The sequence below is a fragment of the Dipteris shenzhenensis genome, chromosome 25, assembly GCF_047967505.1.
Source record: "Dipteris shenzhenensis isolate YYH24624 ecotype China chromosome 25, Dip_SZ_1.0, whole genome shotgun sequence".
NCBI classification, from domain to species: Eukaryota; Viridiplantae; Streptophyta; class Polypodiopsida; order Gleicheniales; family Dipteridaceae; genus Dipteris; species Dipteris shenzhenensis.
The window spans coordinates 13,176,824-13,195,860 of NC_141620.1; the positions used below are offsets into that span (position 1 = coordinate 13,176,824).

General features: G+C 46.7%; 1 protein-coding gene across 1 annotated transcript in view; it reads right to left on the reverse strand.

Moving 5' to 3' along the window:
* LOC147885470 (uncharacterized) overlaps positions 1-19,037 on the reverse strand; it is a 147,853-nt gene that overhangs the window by 78,053 nt on the left and 50,763 nt on the right. Inside the window, exon 6 of the mRNA XM_087396762.1 lies at positions 8,743-9,163. Coding sequence (XP_087252888.1) covers positions 8,743-9,163 — 421 coding nt within the window. The remainder of the gene's footprint in view (positions 1-8,742; positions 9,164-19,037) is intronic.

Here is a 19,037-nt window from a genome sequence, read left to right on the forward strand (position 1 = left end):
AGTAGAAGAGGACTTGCATCCTCTTCAAAGGACAGAGCAGTACCCGCACTTGCCGCACTCCCAGTCGCAGGTACACCGGTTTCAGCTCCACTATCTCATCTTCCGCCCAGCGCAGTGCCCGCACTTGCCGCACTCCCAGTCACAGGTACACCGGTTTCAGCCCCATTATCTCATCTTCCACCCATAGCCACCTTGTACCCGCAGTTTTTTTCACCCCTCCCCTCTCAGATCCCTTCTTCTTCTACCCCTTCTCCAACTTTAGCCTTCCCCTCCTCTCCATCCTCGGTACCCGCTTTCTCTCCCCCTCTCCAGCCTTCTCCCTCATCCCCGCTACCCACCTTACCGGTTTCCCCCCTTTCTCCCTCTCTTTCTCCTTCCATGCCTTGCACTGTTTGTCCTTGCCAGCACATCCTGCCAGAGCTCCAGCACTTTCGGACCCACCTCCGAGATGCCCTTCAGATGCTTCACAGGAAGGACGAGACCATTGCTCTACTTACAGCTCAGGTTGCATCTCTTACTGATCGAGTGACACAGCAGGACCGGGAGATCTTGTCTATTAGAACAGATCTTCAGGTCTTACAGGCGACTCATAGGACTCTTGCTGGAGAGATTCATGGACACACAGAGCGAATGCAACAGATTGAGACTCGCGTTCAGCACTTAGACACATCTCCCACTACAGCAGTAGCAGCGGTTGAGGAGCGTTTGACCTCCCTTCAGACAGAGGTCCAGAGAGCCACAGAGTGGGTAGATGTCGTCCGCCGTCAGCCATCACAGCCTCAGAGATCGACTGTATCAGCTACATTGGCCGAGTCACAGCAGAGGGCCACAAAGGCCCTCAACATTCGCATTCGTGGTATCTTGCCCTCGGAGACAGAGTCCATGATGACACAGGCTGTGACCTTTGTCTCTCAGACATTGGGAGTACAGGATCATGGCATAGTAGGAGCGTATAGAGTCGGGAGAGATCGTACTAGAGAGCAGCCCCTCATTATCAGATTCAGAGATGCCCAGGCACGTCTAGCTGCCCTCAGGAGGAGAGGGACACTCAGAGACCACCCACAGATTTCCATGGACGAGGATCTGACTCAGATACAGGTTGAGGAGCGCAAGGCGCTCATGCCTCAGAGAGACGCGGCCCGAGCTCAGGGCAAGTGGGCAGTGATCAGGGATGGCAGACTCATCACAGGCACCTTGAGGCGTGCTCCCACAGTGCCTAGGGATGACAGACCAGCAGATATGGCCCCACCTCCACCTCCACCTCCTGCTCCGACCGCCTGACGGGACAGGGCTCATGGGACACACCACCTGTCAGATAGTCTACGCATCGCTGTATGGAACTGCAATGGTTCTTTTACAGCACAGCCAGGCAATCTACGGGGGGCTTTCTTTAGGAGAGATATCATCTTTTTCACAGAGACACACGAGAGTCCAGAGAGACCTTTGCCACGAGTGACAGGATATACATGGAGATCTGCCTTCAGACAGCACACTCGAGCATTTGGAGTGAGAGGATCTGGAGGAGTGGCCATTTTGTACAGAGAGCATCTCGACCGGATCATCACAGTGGAGAGAGCGGATTCACATGCCCGATTCTTGTGGGTACGCATACACCGCAGAGCCCCTCAGCGAGATCTCTTTATTGCAGTTTGCTACTTCCCCCCGGCGCAGTCGTTTTATTCTTCCACTGGACCAGGCCAGTCCATATTTGAGGATCTCTCAGCGGATATTGCAGATTTTTCACATCGCGGAGAAGTCATCCTCTTAGGAGACTTCAACGCGAGGACCTCAAACAGACAGGCCCTCACTTATGACTTCATGGAGGATCCGGTCATACTTCCGGCATCTCACAATGATAGCCTCTGTCGGACTTCATCAGTCTGCACAGTACAGCCCACAGATCAGGGACGTCAGTTACTGGAGCTCCTCACCTCGCACAGTATGGTCATTTATAACGGCTTGTCCAGGTGGCCACAGTCTTCCATGCCTACATTCTCTTCTGCTTCTGGGCGTGGCACTAGCGTGATCGACTACATCATAGGTCCCCCGACTCTAGTCCCGTCCATCCATAGCCTTACTGTTAGCCCCTTCATGCCCTCTGCCGACCATGCACTCATCCACTTTACTTTGACTCATGTCTCCCATGACCCACCCCCCCTTCGTCATCACGACCGCCAATCCTATTATGAGGTTCATTTCGACCACCAGTTCGATGATGTATATAGCCAGAACCTCAGCCGCCTACTCCGTCCTCATCTATTAGATGCTCTACCATCCACGCAGGACCGGTGGGAACTTGTACATTCTTCACTCGTTTCTGCCGCCCACATGTCCTTCCCTGCCACGTGTCATTCGTCTAGTCCCCCACCGGTTGGTCTTGTTCCTTGCAACGGTTGGTATGACGAGGAGTGTAAGGAACTCCGCAGGAAACTTCACCTTGAGACCAAGGAGAAGTCTCCCCTCCTTACCGAAACCAAGAGAGACTACAAGTGGTTGGTTAGGCGCAAGAAACGCCAATTTCTAGCCCAGAATGAGGAGAAGCTGAGAAGCTTGCTTTTCAGCTGTGACTCCAAGGAATTCTGGAGAAAATTCCTCCGCTCGAAGTCTCAGAGCCCCCTTACAGATCCACGTGTCTGGTCGGCATATACTTCAGCTCTATACGATGTTCCAGATCAGCCAGCCATCGATTTATCCCATTCCCCTAGGCCAGCTTCATCTATTCTTTTCACACCAGAGAGTGTCCGTGCAGCAGTCCACCGATTGAAGAACGGGAGAGCTAAGGATCATGATGGATTGCAAGCGGAGTATGTAACCCATGGGATTGATGCCTTAGATTCTGTTCTTTCCCGTCTCTTCAATGAGTCTGTTTGTACAGGCCTACCACAGTCCTGGTTAGGCAATACCATAGTACCTATCCACAAGTCGGGGGACCCTATGGAGCCGTCGAATTACAGGACCATCATGATCGGCCACGTTATGGCCAAGATCTTTGCATCAGTTTTGGAAAGCCGTATAAATGACCATGCCGAGACGACAGGACTCAGAGCCAGAGGGCAGGCTGGATTCCGTAGGGATCATTCGACACTTGACCACATCCTCACACTTAGGGCACTGGTGGAGGAGGCGAAGTCACGAAGGCAACGGCTTTATTGTTGCTTCGTGGACTTCAGGAAGGCATTTGACACAGTTCCGCGATTCAGATTGTTTCAGAGGATTCGCCAGATGGGCTTTAGTGGAGAGATACAGTGGGCTATCATGGCTTTGTATGAGAGGGTCACTGGTCGGGCTCGGACACGTGAGGGGCTCTCAGAGGAGGTATGCAGCACGATTGGGGTGAAGCAGGGCTGCCCGCTCTCTCCTACTCTCTTTGGACTATATATTGATGAGCTAGAGATGTTTGTACAGATGACAGGCGGTGTGGGCTCTACTCTCTCAGGATCCTCCATTCCTATCCTCCTGTATGCGGACGATGTGGTTCTCATTTCCTCTACTGCTCAGGGCCTCCAGGCACATATTGAGGCACTCCACAGGTTTTGCCAGGACAGGGGGTTGACCGTAAACCTTGGCAAGACCAAGGTTATGGTTTTCAACACCTCTGATCGTATTTACAGCACGGATGAGTTTTGCTTCACTTATGACAGACAGCCCATTGAGCTTGTTAGAGAGTACACTTATTTGGGGGCAGTTTTCAGGGGACCGGTCTTCACCATGACATATGCAGCACGAGATAGGATTAGTAAAGGGTATGCTTCGTTGGCTCATCTTGAGCGTCAGTGTTTTCAGTCCCACTTTCAGCATCCCGATACGAAATCCTTGCTTTTTGATACACTGGTGAGACCAGCTGCGATGTATGCAGCTCCTTTCTGGGCAGGAGACCTCGGCGCTGCAGATTGGAGACGAGTAGAGAGGTTACAGATCATCATGTTCTCTCGGCTCATTAGGGCCAAGGCTACAGTTCCGCACGAGATCATGCTAGCAGAGTTTGGAGCTACTCCCCTTGCATTGGATGCAGCATTTCAGTCGGTCATGTATCTGCACAGGGTCAGGGAGTTTGGAGACTCAGCAGCAGGCAGAGCTCGGTTGCCATGGTTAGCACTTGCATCTTCTATGGAGTTGGCACGATCAGGGACCCGATACTGCTGGTACTTCAGACTCACTAGGTGGCTCACATCCCTTGGACTAGACATGGATAGACTACCTCCGTTCCGATACAGCATAGATGCCCCTCATCTCGAGTTGACTCGCCACGAGCTTAGCCAGGTCACGAGAGCAGACTTGCTGCAGCTTCATACGTATCGCACTTGGATTTATCCCACGCAGCTTCCGGTGAAGATGGCCACATATCGTGACCACTTCCTTCGGATCTCAGAGGATGGATTTGTCATCCCACCAGGCTATACAGGTATCCACATGTCCCACTCACTGAGGATTGCCCTCGGCCAGCTTAGAGTCTCTTCGCATCAGCTCGAGATAGAGGCTGGTAGGATGCGACGCATGGAGGATGGACGGCGACCAGGACGAGAGACCAGGATCTGCCCTTGTTGCACCATGGGAGAGGTGGAGTCAGAGGAGCACTTCATTTGCAGATGCCCGTTATACTATGAGATCAGAGGTAGATTCCACTGTCTCTTCACGGATGGCTTTGGACCTCTCTCACGAGTGATGGACTACGAGGATCAGCATTGCCTAGCCCTTTATGTCAGGGAGGCCACTATGCTTCGGCGTGACTACCTCAGAGAGCACAGACCGGAGCGTGATAGAGCCCAGCCTCATAGAGCTCAGGCACACGCCATACCAGAGGACAGAGACCAGGAGGAGCACGAGGACAGCAGAGCTCACACAGGACACATGCCTCCACCATGTGGATGTACATATGAGATGGTTTGTAGACGCCGCAGGATCTTGTTACATAAGGGACGTACTCGCCGCTTCATCTCCAGACGATCCAGGATGATGGCAGCATTTCGGAGGAGACTTACTCATGGAGATCTCGCCCCACCAGCCGCTCACCTCACCTTTGCCCAGATTTGTACTCTCATAGCAGGAGGCAGAGTCGATGGACAGGATTTCCAGTATTATTTTGGTTCTCAGACTCCGTGACACCTGGACTTGTATCTTTGCATTGGCATATTGTGCTCATCCCCCCATTTTGCACCCGGGGGCGGTTTCCTTGCATCTAGTCTACTCTGTATTTAGGCTCAGATTTGACATTATGTACTTCCACTTGCATTTTATTGCGTAGCACTTAGATGATATTCGACGATGCCTCTTATTTGGGGCACGTTGATTTTGTGCTATCTTGTATGCAGAGTTCTTGATGTCCCATGGGCCCATTTTGGCCTCTAGTGGACAATAATACACTTTCTCTCTCTCTCTCTCTCTCTCTCTCTCTCTCTCTCTTTGTGCAAACACACTAGGACACCAGACTAATTGCAAGCTAGACCCCCCGAAGGTCTTTATTCATTCAAGCAAATCTGAGTACAAAGAGAGATCAGCGTAGAGCTGTTCTTACAAAAATCAATACGTGAGTGAATTTACAAAGAGCTCAAGGCTCATTCATTTGGCAACATGCCACTTGTCAATTCAACTAACTAAAATCTAGTTACATGCCACAAAAGGGCAAAGCTCTAGGGTCTTCGTAGCCCTTGGTCACATGGACACCTTCTGGCTGCGCGTTGAGCTCCATAGCGCTTGGGTTTTCAACCCTGCTTGGTACCTGCAATAATTAACTAAAGCCCACAACCATGGCGCCCGTTAATGGTTAGCGCTTTGCATGCAAATAAGAATCTATGGACTAATCCTAGTCACTGTGGGCGTCCCCACCAAGCAAACATGTGCACATAACGTAGAACAAATTCTTTGGTCGACCAAGGTCAACCCTCTTCGTCGTAATTAAGGGCTTGATCCTCAGTCGAAGTGCCTTAATTATGGCGAAGTTTGTCCAACCGAGGTTGGCACATCTTGGTTAACCGAAGCTAACCCTCTTGGCGTAAGCCAAGTCTTGTTGACCGAAGTTCCTTTGGAGTCTGGGGGTTGCTTGCCTTCGACTGCTCCCTTTGTGACGGGGCACAACCACCCTTTCTACCCTCCCATGCTCCCGTAGTCTGGCCCAATGCCTGCAATTGAGCTTTCTTAGGCTTCTTGCACTCCACCCTAGCCCAAGTCCCTTTGGAAGGCTCAACCCATGGTGTCTAGGACTCCATCTGTTAACATGTCGTGTGATGGCCTCTCTCCGGAAGTGCTGCATCCTGCTCCTAGTGGAAATGAGGAGCTCTGCCCGAACTCCTCTTACAATCACATGCCAAATGTCCGATCTGCATACATCGTATGCACAGCAGCCTTGAGATCTCAATGCGCTGCTTGAGTTCGCCTCCATCAAGAGTCTCAAGAATTATCTCCTTTGGCAGGGTACTCAGCTATCAACCTGAGGCGACGAACACCATCATTTGCTGCCACTGACGCTGCTATCTGGAGTCAAGACTCAAGCATTGTGCCAAAAGCCCTCCCAATGGACTAAAGGATAGGGTAGTCCTGCAAACTGCACACAAGGCAGCCAAAGGCACTTGGAAAACCCCACGAACTAAGTGCAGCTGCTCCACCAAAAGCAGCCCAGCAGCTGTGTGAAATGAGGTGCCTTGTAATGGCACACCCATGACCTAGATCCAAGCACCACATGCAGTCGAAGGCACCCGACAGCATCAGCAGCTCAATCAAAATCTCCAGCTAAGGAGCGAACGCGCAGCGAACAGAGGCGTGGCTAAAGAAAGGCAAAAAAGGTGAGCTAGGGGGTGGGGAGGAGAGGAGATCAGCGGCGAAGGTAAGGAGGAGACGAGGAGCTCAGGTGGGGGGAGGGGGGCAGCAGGGAGTGAGCAGGGAGCAGTTCGTTTCCTTTGACATTTTATGTACCATCTATCATGCAATGGATCTTCTAATATAATCAAACGTCCTACTGTTTATCTTATTTTTTTTGCTCATTACTGTTTTGGACCATGTTTGGGGCTAGATCCTAGAGGGGACTCTACATGAATCCCTTGACAATTCTGGTTCTGATTAGTTCATTCCGATGGCTCCTCAACCCGGATCAGTATCCAGTTTCTCTACTACCAAATGATCAAGACCAATCTCAAACACTTCATCACAGACGATCAAGATAGCAGCTCAACTGCAATTCAGGCTACTGAGAGAAAAAGATTATTGCTGTTATTGTGTTATATGTTGACGATTTATTCATTGCAGGTTCAAGTGAGCACGTTCTTTCAGCGATCAAAGCAAAATTTCCAATGATGGATCTTGGTCACCTTCATTATTTTCTTGGCATTGAGCTATGGAGATCTCACTCTCAGATTAGCTTGGCACAGTCAAGTATGCAACAAATGTGCTTACAAAGTTTCACACGCTTGATGCAAAGCCCTTTGATACCCCCATGGAATGTATAATAAAACTGTCTTAGTTTGATAAATCTCCAGATACAAACGTAACTCAATACCAGCAGCTCCATTGGGAGCTTGATTTATTTAACCATACCCAGGCCTGAAATTTGCTATCCATTTGGTGTTCACAGACAATATACCAGTCTCGCTTGTTTCTTTCAGCATTTACTGACGCAGCTTGGGTTGGAAGTATTGATGATGGGAAATATGCAAGTGCTTATGCATTTTCTCTTGGTTCAGTAGCAATCTCATGGCAAAGCATGAGGTGGCCCACAGTGGCTTTTCATCTACAGAACTGAATACAGAGGTACCACGAATGCACCTTGTAAAGCTGTTTGGTTCCTCGGCTACTATATGAGTTGGATTTGCTGATGGCTCAATTGGTCCACATTTACTCAATAATATGAGTGGTATTAAGCTAGCCCGGAATCCTGTTTTACATGCACGCACTACAACCAGATCTTTTCCTGCAAATCCGGATCCTAGATTTCCATTCAGATCCCGGATTTCTACATCCAGATTTCCCTGGATTTCTGCATCCGGATATTTTCTAGATTCACCGCATTTTCATATCCAGATTTCCTGAATTTTCATATCCAAATCTTTCTCTGGATTTTTCTGCTTTCTGTTTTCTACTACCTCAGACACATTGTACCATTTCAGTCTCCACATGTAATTTAAGAGGGAGTGTTGTGAATGTAAATGACACTCGTATCCTTAAGTAGTATAACAGACAAACCCTAACCCTCTAGTATATATTGTATGTGCTCTTAGTTCTAATCGAGGCGTGCTTATATTGTATAGTACATGTGAGTCTCTCTCTGTCAGTCAGTTATGCATGCTTCATCGACCTTCCTTCCTCCCTCAACGATAGCAGGGTGAAGATAAAGCCTAAAGTATCCAGTTCAAGGAAGAAATGCAAGGGGAGAGAACTGAAAAACGCATACATAGGAAGGTTTCACACTATGATGCACTGAAAAAAAGTAAGGTTTTCCTTAAGCTTCCAAAAATTGCCAACAAGACAATCATCCTACAGGCCAAGATATGCACCTAACACAAGGAGTGTTGACAACTGCCTCACGGTTGTGTAGACAGAGAAACAAACATCTACAGACCCAGATACTTCAGAGCCAAAAGACAGGCTACTGCTCTTTCCTGCAGCAGCTTGCATTAAGCGATTTGTATCTTCTGTTACTAGGTTATTTAATCCTAAAATGAAGTCAAAGATACTGTCACTATAGGAAAATTTAAAGCCAAGTCTGAGAGCTCACATTGTACTCAATCAACTAGATCATCATTTGGAAAAACTTACAATGATTTGAAGGCATGCCCGGCTTGTCTTCATCAAGTTGAGCACCATCATTTAACTGCTCCTCTACATCATCCCCATCATTCTTGCATGCACCATTCTCATTGGTTTGTTCATCATCATTCGTGGATTTCTCTTTGAGGTCTCTCTCAGCAACATCTACTTCTCCCATCATAGTGCTATTCTTCTTCGTTGTCTCTAAGTGCGAGTTAAACTCGACCTCACCAGTTGTAGGCGTTTCTTCCATAACATCACTATCCTTCCCAACTGTCTCTGCATAGATGCTTGAAGCCTCAATTACCTCTGTAGGAAGCACGGCCAGCACAGAATGCTGGAATTTTTCCACTTGCTCAACAAGTGCTGAATGTAAAGCAAGAGGTAGAGATATAAAATGTGAATATTCCAAGTTAGGGCTCGCTGTTGCCTGTCATACACCCATAAGGCCACAGTGTCAGTTCAATGAAGTAATAACATGACCATGGATTTTTCCTTCTTAAACCCAAAAGCTTGGTTAAAACTTAACATTTGGAAACCTATAGCTTCCAAAATTCTATATCAGCACTATTATTTTGTAACCCATAGTCATCCTCAAGTATCATACTAATGAATGCAGTCAAGTTAGCCTAGTCTCTGAGATCATACCACACTCTAATTTTGTATAAAACTTATTGAATATCAAACCTGTTTCGCACCAATTTCTGGGCTACAAATTTTGACAGACACAGAAAAGCCCACAAGTCCAGATCACATGTTACATAGTAATGATGCACAGTTCTACATACTCAAGTCTTCAATCCACCACATAAGCTATCTTATCTGTACATGTGACAATGTCAAACAGGTTGCATGCCATCCGCAGGGATCAAGATCCAAAGAATATCTCAACAGAACATTTTAGAAAGTAAGAAGAGGACTTTGCAAAATTATAGTCAATGCATTTCGTGTTCTAAAATCCCACTTGATGACCATGTATTCAAAGTGCTTACTCACAAACAGACACTCGCAAGATGCAAATGTATGTATTTTAAAAGAAGAAATCACAAGTTTACAAGAATGGGCAGGTAAATATATTGCATGCAGCTACATACATTTCTATCTTGCTCAGATATTTTATTTTCTTTCAAAAAAATTACTTCATTAAGTATGAATGAAAACCGCAAGAGCAAGCTCTAATACGGGAGTACATCATGCTCTGCATGAGAAAAAAAACCAGCTCAAAAAGAGCTAACCAAAATCCAGTATCAAGTCAGGGAGTACGGGGATTACACTTCGGGGCGTAGTAGACTACCATGGCTAGCATTGTCCTCCTCTATGGCACTATCAGCAGGAGGTGACCAGAGATGCTGGTATGCACGCACAGAGAGATGGTTTGAGCAATTGGGGCTCCACATGGATAGACTCCCTCCCTTCCAGTACAGTATGGATGCGCCGTTTTCTCCTCTCCTGTCACACAAGGTCAACTAGGTTATCCGTGAGGATCTCTTACAACTGCACACATTCTGCACCTGGCTGGGACCGAGCAAGATTCTAGTGAAGCTCAGCTTCTACAGGGATCACCGCTTGCATATCACAGAGGAGGGCTTCAGTGACCCACCAGGATACATGCCAATCCACTTACCCACTCAACGAGGATCTCTATTGGGCAGTTTCGGGTCTCTTCACATAGACGTCGTATCGAGAGCGACAGAGCACAGGGTGTACCCAGGGAGAGGCACATATGCACATTATGTGACATACAGGAGGTTGAGACAGAGGAGCACTTCATCTTCAGGTGTCCTATTTACTATGAGATCCGAGGGCATTTCTACTACCTCTTCACAGATAGCTCTGGGATTTTGTCCCGATTCCTCTTTATCCATATCAGAGATGCTTGGCGGCTTTCATTCATGAGGTAGTCAGGCACCGCGTGAGGCTACTTCGATCACGGAGACAGGAGCAGACTTCTTCCTTGGCAGATCCCTCTCAAAGCTCTATCACGGAGTTCTTCCAGCTAGATCACACGGACCCCCACGGTATGAGGCCTCGACATGATTGTGACCCAGAGCCAGTGACTCGACAGCTCAGACACAGTTTTGACACACAGATTACACTTGGGGATATCTCCTCTCTTTTTAGAGCTAGAGTCTGGCCGATAGGGGTTACTGTAGCCCTTGTTAGGCATAGAGCTATGACCAGGAGATGTCACAAGGCCACACCCGTGAGCAGGTGACAACATCACTGATTTCATGCCTCCATTGCCTCATCCACCCTGATGTCCTGATGATGATAATGATGATGATAATATTGATATGTAGTTGACCATTGACATGACTATGTTGTACTTAGTACTATCATTTTGCATTTTTTGCATTCTGCATTGGTGTGGATGCTCGTTTAGTAGCTCCACCCTCACAGAATATTTGTACTAGGATTTTCACAGTCTCATAGACCATCGGACTTCCGAAGACTTTAATAAACTTTCTTTCTTTCTCTCTCTCTCTCCCCCTCTTTTTTCTCCGCATCTAATCCTATCCTGCTCTCTCTCTCATTACCATCTTGTCCCCTCGGCTAGCCCCTCCGCTCAGCCTCTCCACCTCAGCCACCCCTAACCCGCTCCGCCTCCCCTCCACTCAGCATTCTGCCTCAGCCCCCCATCATCCTACAAGGTGTCCCATCACAGTTATCAAGTATCAAGTACAAAAATAAACCCAAAGTTTCCATAAGGAGTAGTGAAAAAGCCAAAAATACTATTTTGGTGGCTCAAAATCTCCATGGTAAAAAGTATTATTATAATAGTTCTTTCAAATTTTGTTCAACATCGTGAAGGTGTGCAGTCTCCAAAAACCAGGCCTTGAGCCATGCAGGATCCTTCAAAATGTCCTACCACAATTATCAAGTGGAAAATAATTAGAACACTTTCCTTGTGGTTCAAATTCCTCATGGCAAAAAGGATTATTATAGTCGTCCTTCATGAAGCTCACTATATGCGAGACAATGCTTGGAAAATCAAGCTTGGTGAACAAACATTCCACCTCTCTCTCTCTCTCTCTCTCTCTCTCTCTCTCTCTCTCTCTCTCCTCTCCCTCTCTCTCTCTCTCTCTCTCTCTCTCTCTCTCTCTCTCTCTCTCTCTCTCCGCAGCTCCCTCCTCAGCTTGCAGCTCCCTCCTCCGCCCCTCCACTCTCAGCTCCGACTTTAAAATTAAAAAAAAAACCCCCGCTCTCCTCTCCGACTTTAAAAAAAAAAGAAAAAAAACAGAGAAGTAGCTTCGACCTCCTACAATCCCTTCTTTGCCCACTGTTGTTTCCCCCATAATGAAGGGAACAGGGGGATGAGGACAGGAGACTAGGCGGGAGACCCTTCGATCCAAATCTACATACGCGTGGAGATGGGGAAGGGGAACGGTGACAAGGCGAAAACACAAAAGCAACTCAGTCTAGAGGACTTCAACAAACGCAGCAACCGGAGCGGTTTGACAGTGGACAGCACCGCGGCCCAGAAGAAAGGGGCCCACCCAAAGCCCATGCCGCTCACCACATCCTCGACCTCTATGGTTACCACCACTATTTCACCACCATCATCCACCTCATCATCTACGCCACCTCTTTCCTCCCCCTCTCCTACATCATCATCACAGGTCTCCTCTCCAGTAGCCTCACCACTGGCCCCACTAGCCACAACTCCACAGTACTTTCCCCTCGTAGAGCAGCCCCTAGTCATTTGCTTCAAAGATTCACATGCTCGACTAGCGACACTCCGACGCCGAGCCTCTCTACGAGAGCATCCCACCCTGTCCATGGACGAGGATTTGACACCACTACAGATTGGGGAGTGACGAGTCCTTCTGCAGCAACGGGATGTTGCCCACAAGGAGGAGAGGCGCATATGCACACTATGTGACATGCAAGAGGTTGAGACAGAGGAGCATTTCATCTTCAGGTGTCTTGTCTACTATGAGATCCGAGGGCATTTCTACTGCCTCTTCAGAGAGAGTTATGGAGTTTTGGCCCGTTTCCTCTCCTACCCAGACCAACGATGTTTGGCTGGTTTCATTCATGAGGTGCTCAGACACCATGATAGGATACTCCGAGCACGGAGACAGAAGCAGAGTTCTTCCTCGATTGATACCTCTCAGGAAAGCTCAGACAGAGGGTTGACTCATAGGTCATACTTGGGGACATCCCCTTCTTGTTTAGGGTCGAAACCTGACCGATGGGGTCACAGTGGCCCTGGTCAGACTCAGAGCTACGACCAGGAGACGTACAAGGACTACACCCTTGGGGGGGCGACAGCGCTCTATTGCTGACCTCATGCCTCCACTTCAACAGCCTCATCCATCCTGATGTCCTGCTACTGTTGATGATGATGATGATGGTTATGATGATGTCGACGATGATGTTGAGATTGATATATATATAGTCGAGATATGACTATGTTGTACTTAGGATTTAGTATTGTCATTTTTCATTTTTTGCATTCTGCATTGGTATGGTGCTCGTTAGTAGTTCCATTACCACAGCTCATTGCATCAGTTTTTTCAGTCTCATAGACCCATTGGTCTTCCAAAGACTTTAATAAACTTTATTTCTTTCTTTCTTTCTCCACGTCCGTACCTCTCCCGCCCGTACAGCCCCATCCGTACCTCTCTGTCCGTAATTCTCTGTTTGTACAGCCCTTCGCTTGTCAGCACCAAACACACTAACCCTAACCCCGAGTTGGGCTAAACCCCCAACCCAACCCGGCGGTTAGGTTCAGCTAGGGGGTTCAACAAAAAGCCAATTATGGACTGGCCTACCCTCTCCTCCAAGTCCCCCTCAACTCCTTCAACCTCCATCAGGACTCGGTACTCTACAGTTGCAGCCATGACACCCTCTCCTTATGCACGGAATTACCAACAAGAAGGCTCAAAACGACCCATCCTCGGGCAACAAGATCAGATTTTTTATCTGCAACAAGTAGTGAGAGAGCTACGATTGGAACTGGCAGAAGTAAAGGCTCGACTTCAAATTCTGGAAGGGCTTGGTAAGCAGGCAGTAATTGATGAGGATGTAAAATCTTGTAAGGATTCCCCCCCTACCCCGCAGCTAGTCTCTACAATCAAAGATCTTGTTCACATTGAAGTACAAATTGCTAAGAAGGAAGTGATTGTGGAAGTGGACACCAAAGCACGTAAGTCTAATATTCAAGCAGAGATCAAAGAACACGAAGCTAGAAGTGATAATGCGCTGAAGATTAAAATAGGGGGACTTCCAAAAGATTGGTACAAAGAGGAGGACACAGTGTGTGAAATATTGACAAAGATCAAAGCAAGCTTGCCCAACATTGAATGGGTGGATGATGATGAGCAGGATGATGACGACTCCAGGCCAACTTCTATTATGCACTATAAAGGTCGTGCAATCCTTACACTGAAGTCAAAAGATATGCAGATCAAGCTTCTTCGACAATCATACAAGCTGAAGGGCACCAAAGTATGGATAGCAGAGGAGCTTACACAGGCTCAACTCAAGAATAAGGCAACTGAATTAGCTAAAGTTAAGGCTGCCAGAAAGGATGGAAAATGGGCACTTTACTGTGAAGGCGTAGCCCTAATCAGAGAGTTTAAATTAAAACCAAAAGACTCTCAGTCTTAAACTGATGTATGGCTGTTTACTCTTTCAGACTATTATGTAGGCACTCCAAAATAATGAGGGTTGCTTTTTGCACTCCTTGGGAGCTGCCATGTGCCCTCCCTAAAGCAGATGTACTAGAGGGTTTCTTGTTGTCCCATAGACCTTTTGGTCTCCAGTGGACGTTAATAGACTTTCTTTCTTTCTTTCTTTCTCCTCCTTCCTACTACTTCATGCCTACAGTCTCAGTCTCTCTCTCTCTCTCTCTCTCTCTCTCTCTCTCTCTCTCTATCGTACGTCCTCTCTTGCTCCCATCCCTCTCCCTCTCCCGTCTGTCCTCCTCTCCCGCTTTTTTTCTCTGCCTAGCGCCTAGCGCCTCCCGCTCCCGCTCCTCGTCTGCTGTAGTAACAGCAGCACATCAACTGAAAAGTATGTGGAATGTCAAGAATGAAGCAAGAAGATTTACTTTGAACAATAAGCTCAATGACCTGTCCATGCTGGAAGGTGAAACTATTTCAGAGCACATTGCTAAGATTACTGATATTCGAGATGAGCTAGCAGCTGTTGATGAGGACATAGAAGACAAGAAATTGGTCTCTATCACCCTCAACAGTCTGGTTCCTTCATATGGCACATTTGTTACCTCCTTGACCATTATGCTCAGGGCTGCTCCACTCACTTTTGATGAGTTATTTGGCTTGCTCTTACAGGAAGAAACGAGGACTCCCAATGCTGGCCGTTCTTCTAGTTAGAGGGAGCAAGCACTTGCCACCCATGGACAGGGTAGATTTCAGCCTACAGGAGGTCATTTTTAGAAAAAGACCAGCCATGCCCATCAGCCCACGAAAGAGGGAAATGCAAGCACAAATGCAGGAAATGCAGATAAAGGTGCAAAGGTGAAGAAAGGAAGATGCAATTATTGCAAGAAGCCTAGTCATCACATTGCAGAGTGCTAGAAACGGATTGCCAATGAGAAAAAGAGGCAAGGCACAAGCAGTAATTATGTTCCACCAGCTGAGAATGTGAATGCTTCACCATTTCATGCACATTTTGCAGAAGAGGGAAAGAATTTTGTATTAAATGCATTTCAGGACAGTTTTGGTACCAGGGGATTCAGTTGCATATGATGCTTCTCATACTTCATCTAGTGATTCTTCATTTGTTGCCATAGATACTTGGTATCTAGATAGTGGTGCATCGAAGCACACGACTCACAAGAAAGAGTGGTTTGAAGAAATCAAACATGTTCATGGCAGACAATTTACTTGTGTAACTCAGGACATCACAGGAGTGGGAGATGTTCCCATCCTTCTGGATTCAGGAAAGAAGAAGCATATCCGTGACATCTGGTATATTCCAGACTTGAGGAAAAAACTTGTTTCAGTTCCATCCATGGCCCATGATCAGCACATGCTCGTGGAATTTCAGTTGCATATGCTTTGGTACCGGCTCAGAATCCATCCAAGCTTGATGATAAGAGCACTAAATGCATCTTTGTTGGGTACAGCACTGAAAGTAGAGGCTTCAAGCTTTATGATCCAGCCACAAGGAAAGTAATCATAAGCAGGGATGTTTTATTTGCTGAGCATGATAGCATGCAGCCCATCAATGAGCATTTGCCTCCATATGATGATGATACACCTAGATATTGTTCAGTTTGAGGATGATGCTTTTTAGTCGTTTAATTGATTTGGGTTCTCCGGTGGATATTCCCTCTACCTCTCAGACTCCAGCTAAGTTGCCACATGTTGAGGATGCTTATCCCTCAAATGTCTCAGATTTGCAGCCAGCTCATGGAGAGGGACAGCCCAATATTTGGAAGCACTATCACCGTCACGAAAAGGATGCAACTTTAGGTGCACTTCCAGATGCTATTCCCAGTGGTACATGTGAAAAATCAATTCCAAGATGGGCTAGGTTGTAGATGCCAGAGATCAGCCCACTTTAGGGAAGGCCAGCACCAAAAGTGATGGAAGCTGAAAATGAACCTCAGCGTTTTGAGGATGCACAGGGACATCCCGCATGGCAGAAAGTCGTGGAATCGGAAATTAGATCCATTGAGAAGAATGGTTGGTTGATCCTCCCATAGGCAAGAATGTTGTTGGCACCAAATGGATCTACAAGGTCAAGTATCATGCAGATGGTACTATTGAGAAACACAAGGCCCGTCTTGTTGCCAAGGGGTATGCTCAGGAAGAAGGAATTGACTATGAGGAGACTTTTGCTCCAGTAGCCAAGATGACTACCTTTCGTTGTGTCATTTCCTTAGCTGCAAATTATGGTTGGCAGTCTTTCAGATGGATGTCAAGACTGCCTTTCTGAACGGGGATCTCAAAGAGGAGGTCTATGTGCAACAACCCCAAGGCTTTGTGGTGGAGGGATAAGAGCACAAGGTATGCAAGCTGAAAAAGGCATTATATGGGCTCAAGCAAGCACCTCGTGCATGGTATCACAAGATAGATCAGTTTTTTCTGTCCCAAGGCTTTGTGAATACACATACGGAGCCCAATCTCTATGTTCTACAAGAAAACTCAGATTTGGTCATTCTTGTGCTATATGTGGATGACATTATACTCACTGGCAAAACTTTGCAGAAAACTGCAGCAGTGAAGTCCGTCTTATGTTAGACATTTGACATGACAGATCTGGGGTTTCTTCACTATTGTCTTGGCATTGAATTTGGGCAAATCCAAGGGGGGATATCTATGTCACAGACAAAGTATTCAAAGGGCCTCTTGTAGAAATTTAAAATGGAGAATTGTAAACCTGTGACCACTCCATTGGAAAAGGGAATCAAGCTGAGTAAGCATGATGAGGCTGAAAATTTTGATGGCACACTCTACAGACAGCTGGTGGGTAGTCTTATCTACTTATGTTCCACTAGGCCAGACATTGCCTATGCCACAAGGTTACTCAGTCAGTTCATGCATTGCCCCACAATCACGCATTGGAACGCAGCAAAAAGGGTTCTCAGATATGCACATGGTACACTCTCTTATGGGCTGTATTATGCTCCAGATGGTAACATATTGCCGAGTGGTTTTTTAGACTCAGATTGGTCAAAGGACATCAATGACCGTTCTCATTGAGCTCCGTGTGTTTATCGCGCCTCAGTAAGAAGCAAAGCCACGTCTCTCTCTCCTCCTGAGAAGCTGAATATAAAGTGGAAAACGCAGCCACTATGGAATGTATGTGGTTAAGGAAGCTACTGCATGATTTGCATCATGCTCACGATTGTGAGGCATCTCCGATCTTTTGTGATAGCCAGAGTTGCATCACCATTGGCGACAATCCTGACTCTCATGCTCGCATGAAACACATTGAGAATCACTATCATTATGTGCGGGATTGTATTCAAGATGGCTTCATTGATCTTACATATTGTTCCACTGAGGACAATGTGGCGGATATCTTCACAAAAATCCTATCAGCGCCTCTCTTCACACGTCATTGACATCGCTTGGGGATCAAATACATTCAACCAATGTCAAGGGGGGTTGTAAAATGACATTGTTTTTCTTTGTACTCCCATAGGTTGCTATATCCACATGTGGATCAATTTGTGCAACCATGGTACTTTAGGTACTTCTGAGATCATTTCAGATTACTTCAGCCATATCATTGAGGGGGGATTTGTAGAGATATACAATGATATGGTGGTGTAGGATAGATTAGGACTTAGTCTATTTTGTGTGTTAGTACTTGGACTATATATCAAGTACTTGTACTTCATTTGGTTGAACATTTCAGTTGGAGTTCACTGATGCTCACTTCTTGTTCTCTTGTGTTCACAATCTATCTCCATTCTTGTTTCTACATTTAGAAGGACCAGCTCTTACTTGGTATCAAGCCCTTGCATATGACATTGAGAATGATTGGACACCCTTGTCAACTGCACTAGAGGCAACACAGCATCTTTTGCAGCAACGGCAAGGACTTAATTAGATATGTTAGGGCTGTTGTTAGGAATGTGCAAGGGGCAAATGAGAGGCCTCTTGTTGGACTCGAGCACTTGAACATGAGTAAGTTCATGGCTAGATTGGGATAATCAAAACCATGTACCTGTGCGAATCCTTTTGCCACGAGCCGAGCCTTGTACTTATCCAATGTGCCGTCGGATTTGGCCTCTTGCTGGACTCAAGCACTTGAACATAAGTAAGTTCGTGGTGGCTAGATTGGAAATAGTTTTGAAGGCAAAGGTTGCTAGATTGAAATCGGTTTTTTTGAAGGCAAAGTTCTCAGTTAGAGGTCCAAAGACATATCACGATGCACTTGAGATTTTGATCAAGAAGGAGACATCCACTAAGGTGCAACAAGGGAGCCTACAGACACCGCAATATCAAAGGAGAATCTGAGAGTCAAGGTAAACTAGGTCGTATTGATCTTAGACTTTAGATGGTAAAAGCTAAGTATTAGAGAAAGCCACTACAGCAGTTATAGAAAGACGATGAGACTTGGAGAATGATATTTGATTTGAATGCTAGGAGCGAGGACATGTAAGAGCAAATTGTCCTCATCATTGGAAGAAGCAAGCAAATGCCAATACACGAAAGGTGGTAGAAAGTTTACTAAGACGTGAGGTGGTTGGTAATGAGAATAGGAACCCAAAATCGTTAGGACTAAACGGACCAAGACTTCCTTAAGCCAGGATGAGGATATGGACAGACCAATCAAAGCCAAGCATATAAAGAAATTGAAGAGGAAGGTAATGG